At 36.9% G+C, this 21,822-nt stretch overlaps 1 protein-coding gene across 7 annotated transcripts in view; it reads left to right on the top strand.

Moving 5' to 3' along the window:
- VMP1 (vacuole membrane protein 1) overlaps positions 1 to 21,822 on the top strand; it is a 144,559-nt gene that overhangs the window by 84,560 nt on the left and 38,177 nt on the right. For 6 of the 7 annotated variants that reach the window (XM_077852419.1, XM_077852420.1, XM_077852423.1 and 3 more), the window contains one exon: positions 19,931 to 20,011. The exons of the other annotated variant lie outside the window; for it this stretch is intronic. In XM_077852419.1, coding sequence (XP_077708545.1) covers positions 19,931 to 20,011 — 81 coding nt within the window. The remainder of the gene's footprint in view (positions 1 to 19,930; positions 20,012 to 21,822) is intronic. 7 annotated transcript variants of the gene reach the window in all.

Raw genomic sequence — 21,822 nt, 5'->3', positions numbered from 1 at the left:
AAAATAAAATAAAACAAAAACCTCTTATCCTCTTTGTTGTGAGATTGTACTAGAACTGAGCTCATAATAATGCCAACTAAGAATTCTGATGAGATACTTTATTTCATTGGCTCTCAGGTTTTTGTTTTTGTTTTTAAATATTTTGAGTTACTGAGTTATAGAACTTTGGTCTGTAGTTTTATCTCCTATTTATCATGGTAATAGATACTGTTATCACCATTTTATAGAAAAGATTAAAAAACTCTGGCTCAGGAAACTTTAAAGACAGTATAATCCCTGCCGTATCATTTTGATGTCACAGGAGGTCTGTAGAATTGGTGTTTGTATTGTTTCTCTAAGTACTTTTACTTCATCTTTTTTGTTTTTCTTGTTCTCCCTTGCATGGTACATTTCCTGAGTCATTCATCACCTCCTTTTGTTTTTTTCTACCAATCCCTGTCCCCCTCCCATATACGCACACTAAATTTTCACAATATGCAATTTACTAAAAGTGCCCTAAGTAATAGAAATTTTTGAATATGAGCAGGAACGAAATCTGAATTTTCTTTTCAGATTTCTAGAGGATCTAGTTTTTTAGTACTCATTTACTTAACTAGTTGCCAAAATAAATGTTTCTTACTGTTTCAGAGAATACACAGATCCTCTTTGCTTCTGTTCAGTTTTCATCAATTTTGATTGATTTGAGACATATTTTATATATAATCTCCTCTTTTTTAAAGGGGAAAAATGATTTTTATTTTATGTTCTAGTTTATTTTTAATGTGCCAGGGTAAAGGAAACCATAGTCCCACTTTTAGGTAGTAACAAAAGCAAGCAATAGTAATTCTAGCTGATAATCCAATATTGTTTTACAGTCATTATCTTTAATTCTCAAAAAAATTAGTGTACTAGCTGGGAGATGAAGAAGACAGGACAGTTGTTTGCTTGTTACACATCAGAGTACTCAAATTTCTTATATTTGTCATTTACAGTCTTGATTTTTGCCACATCTATGAAACAGTTATACCATTAGTCCCTTGTTTTATTTTTTCATTTTAACTACTGAATTCTCTTTTTTTTTTTGAATGAGGTATAATTGAGATATATTTGTATTCATTTTAGGTATACAACATAATGATTTGACACACATGTATGTTGTGAAATGGTTACCACAATAACTTTAGTTAACATCCATCACCACACATAGTTAGAATTTTTTTTTCTTGTTGTGAGAACTTTCAAGATCTACTCTCAGCAATTTCCAAATATACAATACAATATTGTTAACTATATCAGCATGCAATATACATCCCCAGAATTTATTTGTCTTATTACTGAAAGCTGGCATCTTTTTACCACTCTGACCCACCACTCCTACCCCCTGCCTCTAGCAACTTCCAATCTTTTTTCTGTATCTATGACTTCAGAGTTTTTAAAATATTCCATATATAAATAAGATTATACAATATTTGTCTTTTCTGTCTTATTTAACTTAAAACTCTCAAGGGCCATCTATGTTGCTGCACATGGGAGGATTTCCTTCTTTTTTAATGGCTAAATAATATTTTAGGATGTTATATGTGTTTCCCACATTTTTATTCATCCATCAGTGGACATTAGATCGTTTCCATATATTGGCTGTTATAAATCATGCTACAGTAAACCTGGGAGGGGTGCAGATATTCTTTTCAAGATATTGACTGTTTCCTTTGGATTAATATCCAGTATTGGAATTGCTGGATCATGTGGTTGTTCTATTTAATTTTCAAAAACTTGCCATATTGGCTATACCAATTTTAATTCCTCTAAACAGTGCACATGGGTTCCCTCTTCCACACCCTCACCAACACTTGGTGTCTCCTGTCTTCTTGATGATGGGCTTTCTGTGACATCTGGTTGGCTCAGGGATGTGAGCTTGAGACCCATGTTGTGTGTAGAGCCTACTTTAAAAAAAAAAAGGTAATAGACTTTGTAACATTTATAAGGTGATATCTCATTGGGGTTTTGATTTACATTTTTCTGATCCTTAGCGATGTTAAATACCTTAAAATGTACCTGTTGGCCATCAATAGATTGTCTTTGTTAAATATATCTATTCAGATCCTCTGCCCGTTTTTTAATCATATTTTTTCTATTGAATTGTAGGAGTTCTATATTCTAGATATTAACTCCTTATCGCATATAGGATTCATTAATATTTTCTTCCATTGGGTAGGTTACCTTTTTGTTTATGTTGATGGTTTCCTTTGCTCTACAGAAGCTGTTTGGTTTAATAGAATCCCAGTTTATTTGCTTTTGTTGCCTTTGCCATAGTGTCCTATCCAAAAAATTTTTTGCCAGAACCCGTGTCAAGGAGCCTATTTCCCTGTGTTTTCTCTAAGTGTTTTATGGTGTGGGATCCTTTATTCAAGTCTTTAATCCATTTTGAGTTGATTTTTGTGTATGGTGTAAGAGAGGGTTCCAGTTTCATTCTTTTGTGTGTGGCCATCCAATTTTCCCAACACTATTTTTTGAAGAGACTATCCTTTTCCCATCGTATATTTTTGGCTCCAGTGTCTTAAATTAATTGGCCATATAGTTTCTTTCCGGGCTCTCTATTCTTTTCTAGTGATCTGTTTGTTTGTTTTTAAGTTAACTCCATACTATTTTGATTACTATAAAATATAATGTTTGGAATCCGGAAGCATGATGCCTCCAGTGTTGTTCACCTTTGTCAAGATTGCTTTGGCTACTCTGGGTCTTTTGTGATTCCATACAAATTTGGGGATTGTATGTGAAAACTGCCATTGGAATTTTAAAAGGGATTACATTGAGTCTGTAGATTACTTTGGGTAGTATGGATATTTTAATAGTATTCTTCCGATCTATGAGCACAGAATATCTTTTATTTGTGTCTTCACAATTTCTTTCATTAGTGTGGTATAGTGCAAATATAAATGGGATTATTTTCTCTTTCTGATACTTCATTATTAATGTATACAAATATAACTGATTCTGGGAGCACCTGTCTGGCTTAGTTGGAAGAGCATACAACTCTTGATCTTGGGGTCATGAGTTTAAGCCCCACCTTGGATTGAGAGATAACTAAAAATAACTACACTTATTTTGTATCCTCCAGTGTTACTTAATTTGTTTATTTAATTCATTTATTCTAATACTTTTTATGAAGTCTTTAGGATTTTCTATATATAATATTTTATCTACAAACAAACATAGTTTTACTGTGTCTCTTCTGAATGAATGCCTTTTTTTTTTTTTTCTTGCCTAATTGCTCTGGCTAGGATTCCCAGTACTATGTTGAATAGATGTGGTGAGAGTGAGTATCCTTGTCTTGTTCCAGATCTTAGAGGAAAAGCTTTCTGTTTTTCATGATTGAGTATGAAATTAGCTGTGGGCTTGTCATATGTGGCCCTTACTATGTTGAAGTACATCCCTTCTATACCAACTTTGTTGAGAGTCTGTATCATGAATGGATGTTGGGTTTTGTTAGATGTTTTTCCTGCATCTGTTGAGATGATCACCTGATTTTATCCTTCATTTTGTTCATATGGTGTATTTCGGTGATTTTATGTATATTGAATCATACTTGCATCCCTGGAATAAACCCTAGTGGGTGAATGATTCTAATAGTGTATTGTTGAATTCAATTTGCTAAAAATTTTTGAGAACTTTTGTTCATCAGAGATACTGTCCTGTAATTTTCTTTGCTTGTAGTATCCTTGTCTGGTTTTGGTATTGGGATAATGTTGGCCTTGTAAAATAAGTTTGGAAGTGTACTCTTCTATTTTTTTGGAAGAGTTTGAGAAAGATTGGTATTAGTTCTTCTTTAAATGGTTAGTAGAATTCACCAGGAAAGCCAGTTGGTCCTGGACTTTCACTTGTTGGGAGGTTTTTGATTACTGATTCAATCTCCTTATTAGTAATTGGTCTGTTCAGATTTTTTATTTCTTCATTATTCAGTCTTGGTAGGTTGTAGATTTTTAAGAATTTATCCATTTCTTCTAGGTTGTCCAGTTTTTCAGTGTGTTATTTAAGTCTGTTTTTTCTCGTTGAATCTGGATAACAGTTTGTCTGTTATTTTTTCAAAGAACCATCTTGGTTTTATTGATCTTTTCTATTGTCTTTTTAGTCTCTATTTTATTTCCACTGTGATCTTTGTTATATTCTTCCTTCTGCTAACTTTGGGCTTAGTTTGTTCCTGAGGTATAGAGTTAGGTTGTATTATTTAACCTAACGCTCAGGTGGCTCAGCGGTTGAGCATCTGCCTTCAGCTCAGGGCATGATCCCAGGTCCAGGAATTGAGTCCCACATCAGGCTCCCTGTGAGGAGTCTGCTTCTCCCTTTGCCTGTGTCTCTGTGTCTCTCATGAATAAATATATAAAATCTTTTTTTTAAATTTTTTTTATTTCTTTTTTTTTTTAAGATTTTATTCATTTATTCATGAGAGACACAGAAAGAGAGAGAGAGAGGCAGAGACAGGCAGAGGGAGCAGGCTCCATGCAGGAAGCCTGACACAGGACTTGATACTGGGTCTCCAGGATCAGGCCCCGAGCTGAAGGTGGCACTAAACCACTCAGCCACCCGGGCTGCCCTCTTTTTCATTTCTTAATGTAGTCATTTATCATTGTGAATTTCTCTCTTAGAACAGTTTTTGTTGCATTCCTTAAGTTAAGCACAACTTATGTTGTGTTTCCAGTTTTATATGTCTCAGTAGTTTTTTATTTCACTTTTGAGTCCTCCTTTGACCAATTGGTTGATCAGTAGCATGTTGTTAAATCTCCACATACTTGTGAATTTTCCAGTTTTCTTTTTATTTTTTCCAGTTTTCTTTTTAATTTCTAGTTTCATACTATTGTGGTCAGAAAGGATGCTTCATACAATTTCAGTATTCTTAGTTATTAATACTTGTCTTCTCTCTCAAAAAAAAAAGAAAAGGGCACCTAGGTGGCTCAAGTCAGTTATGATCTCAGGTCATGATCTCAGAGTCATGAGATCAAGCCCTGCACCAGGCTTCATACTGGGCATGGAGCCTGCTTACGGTCTCTCTCTCCCAGGCACCTGGGTGACTCAGTTGGTTGGACATCCAGCTCTTGAATTTGTCTCGGGTGGTGATCTTGGGACTGTGGGATTGGGCCCTCTGTGGGGCTCTGCATTCAGTGCAGAGTCTGCTTGTCCCTCTCCATCCCCCTCTACCCTTCCCTTAGCTTGCATGAGCATGTGGGCTTAAGCGCTCTTGCTCACTCTCTTTCCCTCAAATAAAATATGGTGGGGTTTTTTTTTTTAAGATTATTTATTTATTTATTCATAGAGACACAGAGAGAGAGAGAGAGGCAGAGACACAGGCAGAGGGGGAGAAGCAGGCACCATGCAGAGAGCCTGACGTGGGACTCCATCCAGGGTCTCCAGGATCACGCCCTAGACTGCAGGCGGCGCTAAACCACTGCGCCACATGGGCTGCCCTAAAATCTGTTTTTTAAAAAAGATTCTGTCTTTCCCTCTGCCCTTCCCCATTCTTTCTCTCTTTCTCTCTTTTAAAAAAATACTTATCTCATGTTCTAATATATGATCTATCCTGAATAATGTTCCATATGTGCTTAAAAAGAATGTGTATTATGCTGCTTTTGGATAATGTTTTGTAAATGTCTATTAAGTCTAAATGGTTTTACAAAGTATCATTTAATTCTACTGTTTCCTTATTGATTTTCTTTCTAGATGATCTCTCCATTGATGAAAGTAGGATTTTGAAGTCTCCTAACATTATTGTATTGCTATTTCTCTCTTTAGATCTCAATGTTGCTTTATATATTTAAGTGCTAATACATGGGTGCATAAATATTTGCAAATGTTATATTTTCTTGTTGAATTGATACCTTTATCATTGTATAATGGCCTTTGTCTCTTATTACTGTCTTGTCTTTTTTTTTTTTTTTTTTTTTTTTTTACTGTCTTGTCTTAAAATTTGTTTTGTCTGATACAAGTATAGCTACCCATGCTTTCTTTTGGTTTTCATTTGTGTGGAATATCCTTTTCTATCCATTCACTTTAAATCTCTGTGTGTTGGGATGCCAGTGTGGCTTAGCGGTTGAGCATCTGCCTTCAGCGCAGGGTGTGATCCAGGGTCCAGGGATTGAGTCTCACATCCGGCTCCCTGTGAGAAGCCTACCTCTCCCTCTGTATCTCTGCTTCTCTCTCTCTCTCTCGCTCTGTCTCTCATGAATAAGTAAAATCTTTCTAAAAAATAAGTAAATTTTAAAAGAAAAGTGAGTGTCCTTAAAGCTGAAGTCTCTTGTAGGCAGCATATAGATGAGTCTTGTTTTTTTAATCCATCCAACCACTCTGTGCCTTTTAATTGGAGAATTTAATCCATTTACATTCAAAGTAATCTTTGATAAGTATGGATATATTGCCATTTTTAAAATTGTTTTCTGGCTGTTTTGTAATTCCTTTGCTCCTTTCATCTTTTACTCTCCTCTTTTGTGATTTCATGATTTTCTGTAATGGAATACTTATATTCTTTTCTCTTTTTTGTGTGTGTGTATCTACTATAGGGTTTGCTTTGTGGTTACCATGAGGCTTAAATAAAACATATTTATAACAGTCTGTCTCAAGTTAATAACTTCTTAGATTCAAACACATTTTATTTATTTATTTATTTTAATTTTTATTTATTTATGGTAGTCACACACACAGAGAGAGAGAGAGGCAGAGACACAGGCAGAGGGAGAAGCAGGCTCCATGCACCGGGAGCCCGACGTGGGATTCGATCCCGAGTCTCCAGGATCGTGCCCTGGGCCAAAGGCAGGCGCCAAACCGCTGTGCCACCCAGGGATCCCTCAAACACATTTTAAAGCTCTACATTTGGGATCCCTGGGTGGCGCAGCGGTTTGGCGCCTGCCTTTGGCCCAGGGCGCGATCCTGGAGACCCGGGATCGAATCCCACATCGGGCTCCCGGTGCATGGAGCCTGCTTCTCCCTCCGCCTGTGTCTCTGCCTCTCTCTCTCTCTGTGACTATCATGAATAAATAAATAAAAAATCTTTAAAAAAAATAAAATAAAATAAAGCTCTACATTTGGGGTGCATGGCTGTCTCAGTCCATAGAGCATGTGACTCTTGATCTTGGGGTTATGAATTTGAGTCCTCTGATGGATGTAGAGATTACTTACATTAAAAAAACAAACTTCTTAAAATGGTATATCTAAATGACCATTATGTTTTTTAAAAAAACTCTACATTTTTATTCTTCTGTCACATTTTGTTTTTAATGTCACAATTTGCATCTTTTTGTCTGTGTACTCATTAACACATAATTGTAGTTATAGTTATTTTTGCTCTTTTAAACTTTATACTAGCTTATAAGTGATTAACCCACCTTCACAACATTAGATTATTCTGAATTAAACTATGTAAACTTTACCATCAAGATTTATACTTTCACATGTTTTCTTGTTACTGATTAGCATCCTTTTGTTTTAGCTTACAAATGTTCCTTTAACATTTCATATAAGGCTAGTCTAGTGGTACTAAACTCCTTCAGACTCTGCTTGTCTGAAAAACTCTTTCTCTTTGCTTCAGTCTGGACACCTTTGTCACATAAAGTATTCTTGATTGGCAGGGTTTTGTTTTTTGGGTTTTTTTCCTTTTAGTACTTTGAATGCATTGCACCATTCTCTTCTTGCCTATAAAATTTCTGTTGAAAAATTTGCTTATAGTGTTATGGGAGTCCCACTGTATGTAACAAGTTTTTCTCTTGCTGCCTTTACAATTCTTTCTGCCTTTAACTTTTGACAGTTTTTAAATATAAAGTGTCTTGGTATGGGTCTCTTTGGATTCATCTTATTTGGAGCTCTGGATGTCTGTTTCCTTTCCTAGGGAAGTTTTCAGCTTTTATTTCTTTAAATAACTTTTTTACCCTTACTCTCTCTCTCCTCTTTCTGAGACCCTTATACTGTCAATACTTGTCCACTTAATGTTCTCTATAATTCCCATAAGCTATCTTCACTCATTTTCTTTTCTTCTTGTAGTGCAACTATGCAAAACTGTCATTTTCTTTTCTTTTCTTTTCTTTTCTTTCCTTTTTTCTTTTCCTTTTCTTTCTTTCCTTTTTTCTTTTCTTTCTTCTTTCTTTCTTCTTTCTTTCTTCCTTTCTTCCTTTCTTCCTTCCTTTCTTTCCTTTCTTTCCTTTCTTTCTTTCCTCTGATTAGAGAAATGTACTATCCTGGCTTCAAGCTTGTTCCTTTTTTCTGCATCATCTTGTTTACTGTTGAACACCTGTATTGAATTTTTTGATGCAGTTATTGTATTCTTTCTTCAGTTCTATGACTTCTGTATGGTACTTAGGTTTTTATCTTCCTTGGAATTCTTGGTTTGTTTGTATTCTGTTCTCATCTAAGTGAGCATATTTATGATTATTATTTTGAACTTTCTATTAGGTCATAACTCATCTTCATTTCATTAAGGTCTTTTTTGATGTTTTACCTTGTTCTTTTGTTTGGAACATATGCCCTTTTTTCCTCATTTTCTGTGACCATCTGTATTGGTTTCTATGTAGAAGATAAAACATCCACCTCTCTCAGTCTTGAACAAGTAGCCTCCTGTAAGAAATGAACTGTATCTTTCAACCTTGCTTTAGCTTATAGTGTTATAGAGTTGTTTGTCAGTCCTTTGTGATTGTGTCCAAACAGCTTTATTTGTTCTTAGTGACTCCCAATAGTTGAGGGTGTGCCAATACCTGTCAATGTCCATAGGAGGAGTTGCTTAGTCAAGCATCTAGATGCATGCTGATTGGAAAATGGACACTCAGGCAGCAACTTTTAATGTATGCAAACATAGCTCTTTCAGGGAAGATTGGGAAATGGGCATTTCTCTCTGCTCCCTCTGCACTAAGCCCTGGTGAGATAGTTACCTAAGATGGTCTGTTTGCTACTATCCTATTAAACCCATGAACACAAGCCTCACTGGCTACCAGACCCAGGCTATCAAGGAATGTGTCCCTTGCATGGCAGCCATAAAAGCTGGTGCCAAAACACCAGCAACTGGGGGCAGGGCAGTATGGTATTTACTGGCTTCTGGAGTCTCTAGAAAGGATTGCAGTGGGCCCCTGGGATTGTTAAATTACAAGCCTGCTGGGACACCTGGCTGACTCAGTTGATAGAGCATGTGACTCTTGATCTCAGGGTTGTGAGTTTGAGCCCCAGGCTAGGTATAGAGATCACTTTTTAAAAGGGGGGGGGGGGGAGAAACTTGCCCCTCAGGCCAAAGCTTTTTTAGATAAACAAATAGACATCTTTCATGGAAAGACCCATCTGCTGCATTTGCACTGTTCCTTTGGTGGATATGCACTTAAGGACTATTTCTCTGTTGTAGTCCTATGTGACCTGAGAATGTAAGCCCCACTGGCCACTAGAGCCAGGCAACCAAGGAGATCCCTTGTATAGTAACTGAAAGATCCAGGGCACCAGATGTGTCCATACGCTTCTTTTTGGGAAAACCCAGAAATCTGAAAATGGATAAAGGGACAATGTGAAGATGGGACCTGCCAGGCTTTGTACCTCTGGAGAGTATTGCAGTCAGCTTCTAGATACATTTTTTTAAATGATTTTTTTAATTTATTTATTTGAGAGAAAGAGCACAAGTGGGAGAGGGTACAGAGAGAAGGAGAAGCAGACTCCCCACTGATCATGGAGCTGGATCCCACAACCCTAAGATCACAACCTGAACCAAAGTCAGATGCTTAACTGACTAAGCCACCCAGACATGCCTAGATCCATCCATTTTAAATTAGAAGCCCATCTTTCAGACCAAACCTTTCAAGATAAGCAAATGGTCCTTTTTCACAGAAAGACAGAAAGAGTTTTAGTCCACTGCCTGTATACTGGGTCCTGAGGTCTTAGTCATGATGAGTCGATGTTTTTAAGAACATAAGTTTAAGAACTGTCTTTTAGTTTGGCTTTGCAGTCTCATGAACATAAATCCTACTGGCTTTCAAGCCCAGATATTTTGGGGATGCCTCTGTCAGGTGGAAATCTAAATATAGGGTGCCAAAAGTATGGGTTTGGTGGGGAGCCAAACCCTTCATTCCTCAGGAAGAAGATGAGAATTGTACATTCCCTCCCAGTTGCAGGTTGTCTCACTGAGGTAGGGTTTATGGTGAGCTGTTTTCAGGCCTCTTCTGCCCTTTTGATGTGAGTTTTTTTTTCCTCGTTCACCTGATGTGTTGGAATAGCTCAGCTAGTTTCTGGATTTCTTTCAGAGGGAATTGTTCTGTATGTAGCTATAGATTCTATGTGTATATGGGAAGAGGTGGGTCAGTTCAGGAGCTTCCTATGTCACCATCTTGAATCAGAACTCTGTAATCTCTTAAAACTTCTAAATCTCTTAAGTTTTCTCAAAATAAATTTTCTTTGCTTTGCATTTGTTTTGTTTTGTTTTTTAAGACTTTATTTATTTATTCATGAGAGACCCACAGAGAGTGAGGCAGAGACATAGGCAGAGGGAGAAGCAGGCTCACTGGAAGAAATTCCAGTGATCGTCTCTGATGTAATAATGTAAAAGCCATAAATTTGATTTTAAAACCTTTCATTTTTAGTAGTTGTTCCACAGCTCTGTTCTGGTCAGTTTTTTTTGTTTTTTGTTTTTTTGTTTTTTTTCTATGTGTATATGCATTTTGTAACCTGGCATTTTTAGTAGTTGTTCCACAGCTCTGTTCTGGTCATTTTTTTTTTTTTCTATGTGTATATGCATTTTGTAACCTGGCATTTTGTAACCTGTCATTATTAACCACTTACTACTTTTGGAATCACTTTATTTTATCAAGATAATATCCCTGCTTTTGCCTATAACTCTAGAATTTATTTCTTTACAGTCTTTACCTTATATGCATGCTTGAGTGCAATACAATTCAAAAACAATAGATAATATATGACTTAAAAATATAACTCATTTAAAGGAGACTTACTCAAAATATATAAAGGAGATTTATTTAAATATGCAGTGTTAAAGCATAGCAGTTAAATTATTGATATTGTTTTTTTTTTAAGATTTTATTTATTTATTAATGAGAGAGAGAGAGGGGCAGAGACACAGGCAGAGGGAGAAGCAGGCTCCATGCAGGGAGCCTGATGCGTGACTGGATCCTGGGTCTCCAGGAACAGGCCCTGGGCTAAAGGCGGCGCTAAACCGCTGAGCAACCCGGGCTGCCCAAATTATTGATACTGTTGAGGAAGTTAACAGCAAGATAAAATTTTTGTTCACTTGAATTTAATGAATTAATCTACATTTTTAAAATTTTATTTATTTATTCATGAGACGCAGAGATATAGGCAGACAGAGAAGCAGGCTCCCTGAAGGGAGCTGATATGGGACTCATCTGGGGATCACGCCCTAGGGCAAAGGCAGACTCTGTACCCCTGAGCCACCCAGGCAGGCATCCCAATTAATCTACATTTTATGTGGAAAAAAAATATGAAGAGCCTATGATACGGGATAGAAAATTGCAATTTGGACATGTTTTAGTGTGAAAGGTTTAAAGATTAAGAGTTATGTTTCATTGCAGTTTCTATGAAAATGAGAATTAACTTTAATTGTGGTACTTAATACTATTTAATATAATTTCAATGTAGAAAATATTTAGTTACATGGTTATTAGGATCTTAGTAACAAGTTAAGAACTGTCTTTTTTATTTATATATATATAAATATATATATATATATATTTATATATAACTGTCTTTTAATATTTCAGACTACTCACCCACAGTGCTGAAACAGCTTATAATATTAAATCATCATTATTATTTAGCTCCATTTCTAGTTAATAGAATTTTACTTCCTTGATGCAACATATTTGACTAGGGCCAAGGAACTAAAAAATCATTTTTAGATGGTGAAAGAACTTCAGGAATACAATATATTTTAAATTCCCCTTGTATACAAGGAATTATTACTGAAGCAGTTGCTCTGTGTTTTTTAATATGATCTGTGGAGTCACTTCAATACCAACTCAAGCTCAGCAGAAGTTTTAACATATAATGCATGAAGAAGACAGATAATTTATAAAATTGTTCACCATTTATCATCACATTGATAGTAATAGTTGGTCTCAAACTAACATAAGCTATTAACCAGATACATAATTGTCTCTAGTAATACTGCATTCACCTAACAGGCTTAGGTATTTTTTGTTGCTCTTAAAGAGATGCTGAAATTTCCCATGATCATTTATGAAAATTGAAATAAGTGTACTATTGCCAGTTGAAGATAAATGTTATTTCATGTGTTTAAATCCATCTGGTATCTTTAGATTCCAAGATTAGTATTTTGCAAGCTAATTATAATTAGCCATATAGTGTCTCTTCTTCCTTAATCATAAATATTTTTCTTAGGAAAAAGAAAGATGAAGTAAAACTAGTGCAGGAATATTCATACTTGAAGGCTCTATCGGTTTTTTCCTTTTTAATCCTTAAAAGTCTCAGTGATAAGGATTTATTGTAACATTGCTTCATTTGTCTTGTAGTTATTGGGGAAAGGCTCCTCCTGTCTCTCATTCTTAATTTAAGAAGCATGTTTAGTTAAATACATAATCACAATTGGTGGGAGTGGGAAAGATAATTTTACCAACTTGTATTTTAGTGCTCGCTTCGGCAGCACATATACTAACTTGTATTTTAGTTTTTAAAAACTCAAATGAGATATATGGTTACAAATTGTAAATGCATGCTGTTTATTTAGGGAGAACTAGAGAATAAAACTTTGCTCTCAGGATTTAAATTGTGAAATAAGTAAATGTTGTGAAATGTGAATCCAGAGAAATGAAACTATTAAAAGGAATTTGTTTTTAGTTGTACAGATTTTTTTTAATGACGAATGATAATTGAGGAAGTAATCAAACTGAACTTGGTGCATTGTACCCACAAAGACACCAAAATCATTAAAATGAGATACTGATTTCCTTTGATTTTTTTTTTAAGATTTATTTATTTATTCATGAGAGACAGAGAGAGAGAGAGGCAGAGACCCAAGCAGAGGGAGGAGCAGGTTCCATGCAGGGAGCCTGATGCGGGACTCGATCCTGGGACTCCAGGATCATGCCCTGGGCTGAAGGCGGGCGCTAAACCCCAGAGCCACCTGGGAATCTCTGATATTTCACTTGAATATCGAATGCTTAACATATCAATTTATTAAACTTTTTCTTTAAAATGTTGTTAATTATTGATGTACTTTTTTTGGCTTATTTTATTTACTGGCCTAAAAAGATTAGCAAATAATGTTTGAAATGATTCTTTTGAACTTTAGTAAAAGAAGCTTTTTTTTTGGCTCTTGGTGAGGGTGTGGGAGGAGGCATGGAAATTGAATTTATTGTCATAATATACCTACCATACACTTCAATTTTTAAAAAAGATTTTATTTATATATTTGACAGAGAGCACAGGCAGGGGAAGCAGCAGGCAGAGAGGAAGAAGCAGGCTCCCTACTTATTTTAAACTGATGCTGAGCAGGGAGCCGGATGCAGGGCTCCATCCCAGGACCCTGAGAGCCTGCTTTGAGCCAAAAGCAGAGCTTAACCAACTAAGCCACCCAGGCACTCCACAATTCTATTTTAAAAGCAAGCAGAAATATAAATAAACGTAGGCATAGACATTGTTACTTTAAAATCAACATAATAAGAAAGAACTGTCAAATATGCAAATATTTAAAAGTACTGAAGTTATTAACCAAAAGAACTTTTAAAACTACAAAGTTCAATTACATTTAACATGTAGAACATTTTAGACAATAAAAGTATGATGTTTCAATAGATTATGTCAGTAAAGCCTTAGAGCCATATCAGTAAGTTTTGAATATATGGCTTTAAGTGAAATAAGTCTAGGGGATCCCTGGATGGCTCAGTGGTTTAGCATCTGCCCTTGGCCCAGGGCGTGATCCTGGGAGCCAGGATCGAGTCCCATATCGGGCTCCCTGCACGGAGCCTGCTTCTCCCTCTGCCTGTGTCTCTGCCTCTCCGTGGGTGTATGTGTTTCTCATTAATAAATAAATAAAATCTTGAAAAAAAATTTAAAAAAAGAAGTCTAAAATAAAAACAAAATACATTTGTGTTTATGAAATCTAAAAATATCGGTTACTATCGGAAAGTATTTTAGATTTGATATAGATACTAGTACAATGTTCCCTGAGTTTTTTTTTTTCATTACACAGCAAGGAAAAACATCAAGAAAATATTCCCTCAAGCTGCGTATTCTGCTACTGTTCACTTCTTGTAATGAAAACAAGTGTACAGACTTCATATTAGTTGAACTTAAATGAACGTTCATGGATTGTTTAGTATATAAATGTAACTTTAATTCTGAGAATATTGTGAAAGTCCTGGAAAATAAATTACAGGAACTGAAAGTAGCATGGTCACTGTGTGTGTGTTAAACACATAATAAGATTTGTGAAATCCATTTTCAGTAGATAACTTTCAGACTTTTTAAAAAGTAAAACTTCCCATTAAAAAGCCACTTAATTTGTTTTCCTTGTAAGACACGCAAGGTAGAAATTAATTTTTTTAAAAAGTTAAAGAGAGATTTCTACTTCATTTATTTAGATGAAGTAACTTTTTCCCCTCAAATGAAACTTCTTACAGCACCCTTAAGGATAATTGATGATGGGCACCCAGGCATTTGAAAGAACAAGGAGCCTATTTTCTGTTGTTCTTATCTAATTCCTCTTGAGTAAAGAGATTCTGCCCCAGAGGGTTAAAAGGACTTTTTTTTTTTTTTTTTAGATTTTATTTATTTATTCATGAGAGAGAGAGAGAGGCAGAGACACAGGCAGAGGAAGAAGCAGGCTCCACGCAGGGAGCTCAATGTGGGACATGATCCCAGGTCTCCAGGATCACCCCTGGGCCAAAGGCAGGCGCTAAACTGCTGAGCCATCCCCCAAAGGACTCCTTTCTTTCAGGATGTTTTTAAAAACATGATTCCATGAACTTCTGTAGGCTTAAATATTTTCATTGTTCTGTATATTTTATGGTGATCTGCATAATGTTTCATCTTTCTTTTTCTTTTTTTTTTTTTAAAGTAATTTCTCTACCCAACACGGGGCTCAAATTTATAACCCCAATATCGTGAGTCTCATGCCCTACTGACTGAGCCAGCCAGGCACCCCTAATTTTTTTTCTTTATATAAACCAGTTGGGGGCAGCCCAGGTGGCTCGGGGGTTTAGCACCGCCTACAGCCCAGGGCGTGATCCTGGAGACCTGGGATCAAGTCCCACGTGGGGCTCCCTGCATGGAGCCTGCTTCTCCCTCTGCCTGTCTCTCTGCCTCTCTTTCTCTCTCTCTCTCTCTCTCCTCTGTCTCTCATGAATAAATAAATAAAATCTTAAAATTAAAAAAAAAATTGGTATGGTTATACCTCTTTTCCAATTTAAATGTGTTTGTGTGGGGGTGCCTGTCTGGCTGTTGTAGAACATGTGACTCTTGATCTCAGGGTCATGGATTCAAGTCCCACTTTGGGCATAGAACTTACTTTTTTTAAAAAAAGTAAAAAGGAAAAAAAATTGTGTGTGTATATGTATCATTCTAATAGAAAAAAAACCCCATCAATTTAAAATGATGGTACTATCATAGTCACTTGATTTAAATAAATAAAGATTCTAAAGTCTTTAAGATAAAACGGGATACCAAACTTTCTAAATAAAACACTTTGTTGGGATCCCTGGGTGGCGCAGCGGTTTGGTGCCTGCCTTTGGCCCAGGGCGTGATCCTGGAGACCGGGGATCGAATCCCACATCGGGCTCCCGGTGCATGGAGCCTGCTTCTCCTTCTGCCTATGTCTCTGCCTCTCTCTCTCTCTCTGTGACTATCATAAAAAATAAAAAAATAAAAAAAATAAAACACTTTGTTGATCTTTTCTACACTATTTTATGCAAAAAAAAAATTTTTTTTTGCTGTAATTTTACATATTGAGGACTACATAAATGGTATGCTAGAAAAGTGTTCCCACATATGTCCACTTGGGAAATACATTTATAAAAAGTATGTTGTCTTGGGGGATCCCTGGTTGGCTCAGCGGTTTGGCGCCTGCCTTCGGCCCGGGGCATGATCCTGAAGTCCCAGGATCGAGTCCCACATCGGACTCCCTGCATGGAGCCTGCTTCTCCTTCTGCCTGTGTCTCTGCCTCTCTCTCCCTCTCTGTGTCTCTCATGAATGAATGAATAAAATCTTTTTTTAAAAAAAGTATGTTGTCTTTAAAATAAAATTTGCGTAGACCTTTTTTCCTTTGTTTTACTTTTTCTTAACAATTGAGTACCATCTTAACGCTCATTAAAATGCATTTGCTGGGGATCCCTGGGTGGCTCAGCGGTTTAGCGGTTTAGCCTTTGGCCCGGGGCATGATCCTAGAGTCCTGGGATGGAGTCCCACATCTGGCTCCCTGTGTGGAGCCTGCTTCTCCCTCTGCCTGTGTCTCCAGCATGCGTTCTCTCTCTCTCTCTCTCTCTCTCTCTCTCTCTGTGTCTCTCATGCATAAATGAATAAAATCTTTTAAACAAAAATGGATTTGCTATAAAGACACCAAGGGCTGTAATGGAAGGCATTTTTCTGAATTTGTATTTTTAAATTTTGGGCCATATTAGTTAAAATTACATAACTAGTTTATGCTCTAATGGTATTGTTTGATATTTTTAAAATTCAAAATATGTCTATTCATTAAGGCTTACCAGGTTTTATTTAGTGCTGCTAATGAATTATAATTTAATGACTTGGGGATTGATTGTGTAAATTATTAAAAATAAATGGAAGTATAATTTGTTTTAAAATAAGTTATATATAGGGTAACTGGCTTCATTATGTATTAAATAGGTTTCAAATCAATAAAATCAGAAGAAACAGCAGGTGTTGGGGAAGATGCCAAGAAAGGGGAACCCTTTTGCACTATTGGTGGGAGTGCAAACTGTTGCAGCCACTCTAGAAAACAGTATGGAGGTTCCTCAAAAAGTTAAAAATAGAACTACCCTACAATCCTGCAGTTGCACTATTAGGTATTTACCTAAAGGATAAAAAAATACAGATTTGAAGGGGTATATGCACCCTGATGTTTATAGCAGCATTATCAGCAATAGACATACAATGGAGAGAGCCCAGATGTCCATTGACTGAAGATGTGGCGTATGTGTGTATGTGTGTGTATGAATTGGAATTTACTCAGCCATGAAAAAAAAATGAAATCTTGTCATTTGCAATGTAGAGTGTTGTGCCAAGCGAAATAAGTCAGAGAAAGACAAATACCATATGATCTCACTCATGTGGAATTTAAGAAAGAAAACAGATGAACATATGGGAAGGGGAAAAAGAAAAAAAAAGAGAGAAAGAGAGGGAGAGAAACCATAAGAGACTCTTAATGATAGAGAAAAGCTGAGGTTTGATGGAGAGAGGTGGGTTGGGATGGGTTAGATGGGTGATGGGTATTAAGGAGGGCACTTGTGATGAGCACTGGGTGTTGTATGTAAGTAATGAATCACTAAATTCTGCTTCAGGAACCAATATTGCCCTGTATGTTCACTAAAATTTAAATAAGTTAAAAAGAAGAGGGGATCCCTGGGTGGTGCAGCGGGGGATCCCTGGGTGGCGCAGCGGTTTGGCGCCTGTCTTTGGCGCAGGGCACGATCCTGGAGACCCGGGATCGAATCCCACGTCAGGCTCCCGGTGCATGGAGCCTGCTTCTCCCTCTGCTTGTGTCTCTGCCTCTCTTTCTCTCTCTGTGTGTGACTATCATAAATAAATAAATAAAAAAAAAAGAAGAAGAAGAAAATACGTCTATCATCATAGAAGAAAAAAAATCAGTAAATCAATAAAATCAGTGCTTCACACTTAATGCAATAGATGCCAATTTAAGAAGAAAATTAAATCTTCAGGGGCGCCTGGGTGGCTCAGTTGGTTAACCATCTGCCTTCAGCTCAGGTCATGATCCCAGGGTGGTGGGATCAAGCCCCAAATGGGGCTCTCCACTCAACAGTGAGTCTGCTTCTCTCTTTCACTCTCACTCTCACTCTGTGCTCTTTCTCTTAGATAAAATCTTTTTTAAAAAGTAAATCTTTAATTAGAAATCTGAATAAAAGTAGAAAGTACTCTCTGCTGCAGTAGTTCAGTTTGTTTAAAAATATTAAATCTCGGAGCACCTGCCTGGCTCCGTTGTAGAGCATATGACTCTTGATCTCAGAGCTTTGAGTTCAAACCCCACATTAGGTGTAGAGCTTACTATTAAATCTGATATAATTGACTTACTGAAAAAGGAAGACTTATCCCAAAAAGAAAAATTCTCTCTTTGGAAATAAATTGTAAAATTACAAAACTGCATTGTAGAATTTGGTTAATGATTGACTTTGAGAGCCAATATATTTTAACTTGAAAGTGTTTATCCTGTTAATATCTTTTAAAATATACCTTATTGGTTTAATTCCTTTGACTTTCTCACCAATCTCAGCAAATAAGTAGGAGGGAGTTAGTGTTTAGTTCTGTTCTATTTTCTTTTCTTTTCTTTTCTTTTTCAAAGAAAGATTTTATTTCTTTATTTGAGAGAGAGAGCATGCATGAGCAGGGGGAGAGGGAGAAGCACACTACCTGCTGAGCAGAGACCCTGATGTGGGGCTCAATCCCAGGAACCTGAGTTCATGACCTGAGCCAAATACAGATACCCAACCAGTTGAGCCACCCAGTCATCCCTGTTCTATTTTCTTTTAGTGAGCCCGGCAGCCAACATGGAGCTTAAACTCACCACCCTGACTGAGATCAAGAGTCTCATGCTCTACCAACTGAGCCAGCCAGGTGTCCCCAGATTGGCACTTGCACGAAAAAATATATACATATATAATTGTAGCATCAACATACAGGAAAAAGAAAATCCTGGATATATGCTAGCCAGCCAATTGCATGTTTCAGCATGGGAGATAACATAGTGAAAATTAAAAGAGCACTGATTTCAGAGTCTGAAGGATCTGCCCTTTTACACTGTAGGAGCATTGAAAGGCTCAAGTAAAATGTTTTTGAAAACATTTCATAAAACTAGTACAAGCTGTGAAATGTAAGATGTCATTTTGTTTTGAGGGGTAATAAATACTTATTCAGTTATTGCCACATAAGCATTTTTTTCATCTTCTGGCTAGTGATCAAGAGGTATCTTCTTTGGCTGTCTTGAAAAATCCTATGATTTTTAACTGTGATGTTAATCAGGGAGAAAGTCTGACAAGTGGTGGAAGGAAAGAGAAAGACACATGTGGTAGGTCAATATTTCCAAAAGAATGAGTTGGTTCAGGGTACCTGGGTGTCTCAGTCAGTTGAATGTCTGACTTTTGATCTCAGGTCTTCAACTCGGGGTTGTGAATTCAGGCCCCAAGTTGGGCTCCATGCTGGGTATGAAGCCTACTTTATTTTATTTTATTTTTTTAAATGAATTATTTATTTATTTATGATAGTCACATGGGGGGGGGGGCAGAGACACAGGCAGAGGGAGAAGCAGGCTCCATGCACCGGGAGCCCGACGTGGGATTCGATCCCGGGTCTTCAGGATCGCGCCCTGGGCCAAAGGCAGGCGCCAAACCGCTGCGCCACCCAGGGATCCCTGAAGCCTACTTTAAAAAAAAAAAAGTTTTGGTTCATAATTAGTTTATGACATTTTGTTCATCCCTAGATAATCCAGAGATAATCTGAAAACTAAAGTAACTGTTTTGGCCTATTCTTGAATTGTGGTAAAAGTTTATCTTCAAGGGTGTAATTAATGTTCTATAAGAGCTTATTTGCATATTTTCTAGTACAACCTGCTATGATTTTTTTTTTATTTTTTTAAAAACCATCAGAAGCAATGATTAAGTGAATCAAGTTGTGAGACATTTAATATTATAAACTCTGTAAAAGACCCATCTTTGATTCTTCTTTTACTTTTTATTAATGTTTTGATATCTTCTTTTTATACAGGACTTTGCTTCCCGGGCTAAACTGGCAGTTCAAAACCTAGTACAGAAGGTTGGATTTTTTGGCATTTTGGCCTGTGCATCAGTAAGTGAATTGTATTAAAAGTGAGAAATTCCAAGAAATACTAGATTTATATTTGATCCAATTTGTTTTTATTTTTTATTCTTTTTCCCTTTTTTTTGAAATTTTACTTATTTATTCATGAGAGACACACAGAGAGAGAAACAGGGAGAAGCAGGCTCCATACAGGGAGCGTGAAGTGGGACTCGATCCCAGGACTCCAGGATCACACTCTGCCTGAGCTGGAAGGCAGACGCTCAACTGCTGAGCCACCCAGGCGTCCCATCCAATTTGCTTTTAAAGATAACACGCTAGAAAAAAATAAAGATAACATCTGAGTGAACAAAAATGCCATCACTTTAGATGAGTATGTAATTTTATTAATCATTCGTCGTACTCATCAAATGAACTGTTTCTGTTGGATAGGTTCATATCTTGTTTATTGACTTTTTTTTTTAAACAACTTTATTTTTTTTATTTTTATTTATTTTTGATAGGCAACACAGTGAGAGAGGCAGAGACATAGGCAGAGGGAGAAGCAGGCTCCATGCACCGGGAGCCCGACGTGGGATTTGATCCCGGGTCTCCAGGATCGCGCCCTGGGCCAAAGGCAGGCGCTAAACCACTGCGCCACCCAGGGATCCCGTTTATTGACTTTTTAAACATTTCATCTTGCCATGATGACTTCAGACCTAAGTGGCTTGTTTCAGTAATAAAAGAGATTTTTTTAAAAGATTTTATTTATTTATTCATGAGAGAGACACACAGAGAAGTAGAGACACAGACAGAGAGAGAAGCAGGCTCCATGCAGGGAGCCCAATGTGGGACTTGATCCTGGGACCCCAGGATCACACCCTGGGCCTGAAGGCAGGCGCTAAACTGCTGAGCCACCCAGGCATCCCAATAAAAGAGATTTTTTTTTTAAGATTTTTTAAGGGATCCCTGGGTGGCACAGTGGTTTAGCGCCTGCCTTTGGCCCAGGGCGCGATCCTGGAGACCCGGGATCGAATCCCACATCGGGCTCCCAGTGCATGGAGCCTGCTTCTCCCTCTTCCTGTGTCTCTGCCTCTCTCTCTCTCTCTCTGTGACTATCATAAATAAATAAATAAATAAAAATTAAAAAAAATAAAAGATTTTTTAAAAAGAATAAAAGAGGTAAGATTCTTCCTTTCCATGAAGAATTTATAAAATGAAGGGCATTTAACTAAATAACAATGACTTCATTCTTACCAGAGTTATAGATAAGTACTCTTTTTCCAGAATTTCAAGCATTAGTTATAAGGAAGAATTTATATGAAACCTGTTTTGGCGGATATTTACAATTATCAAGGTAATTGAAACCTCTCAGGCAAAGTTATGTGCAACTTTGGCTACAATGAACTAAGAAACCACTTACGTCAAAATTGTAGTTAATAGGGACAGCTGGGTGGCTCAGTGGTTAAGTGTCTGCCTTTGGCTCAGGGCATGATCCCAGAGTTCCAGGATCGAGTGCCGCATCGGGCTTCTTGCATGAAGCCTGTTTCTCCCTCTGCCTGGGTCTCTGCCTCTTTCTCTCTCTTTGTGTCTCTCATGAATAAATAAATAAAATATTTAAAATGTATATATAGCTAATATCTCAAACTGCAGATTTGTGAAATTGACATTCCTTGATGAGTTGGTATTTATCCTGGTCTTTTTCTAATATAATAGAAGCAGTTATGTTTGAAATGGAACATTTTGATCAAAGTTTTCTTTGGTAACCTGTACATAATTTTTGGCAGTTCAGTGGTGGATTTGGCCAGTATAACTAGTTACACCTAGTTGATAGGATAAAAACCGCTACTGTAAATATAATT

This window comes from Canis aureus, chromosome 16 (assembly GCF_053574225.1).
Source record: "Canis aureus isolate CA01 chromosome 16, VMU_Caureus_v.1.0, whole genome shotgun sequence".
Taxonomy (NCBI): Eukaryota; Metazoa; Chordata; class Mammalia; order Carnivora; family Canidae; genus Canis; species Canis aureus.
This window is presented reverse-complemented; position numbering and strand designations above follow the sequence as displayed.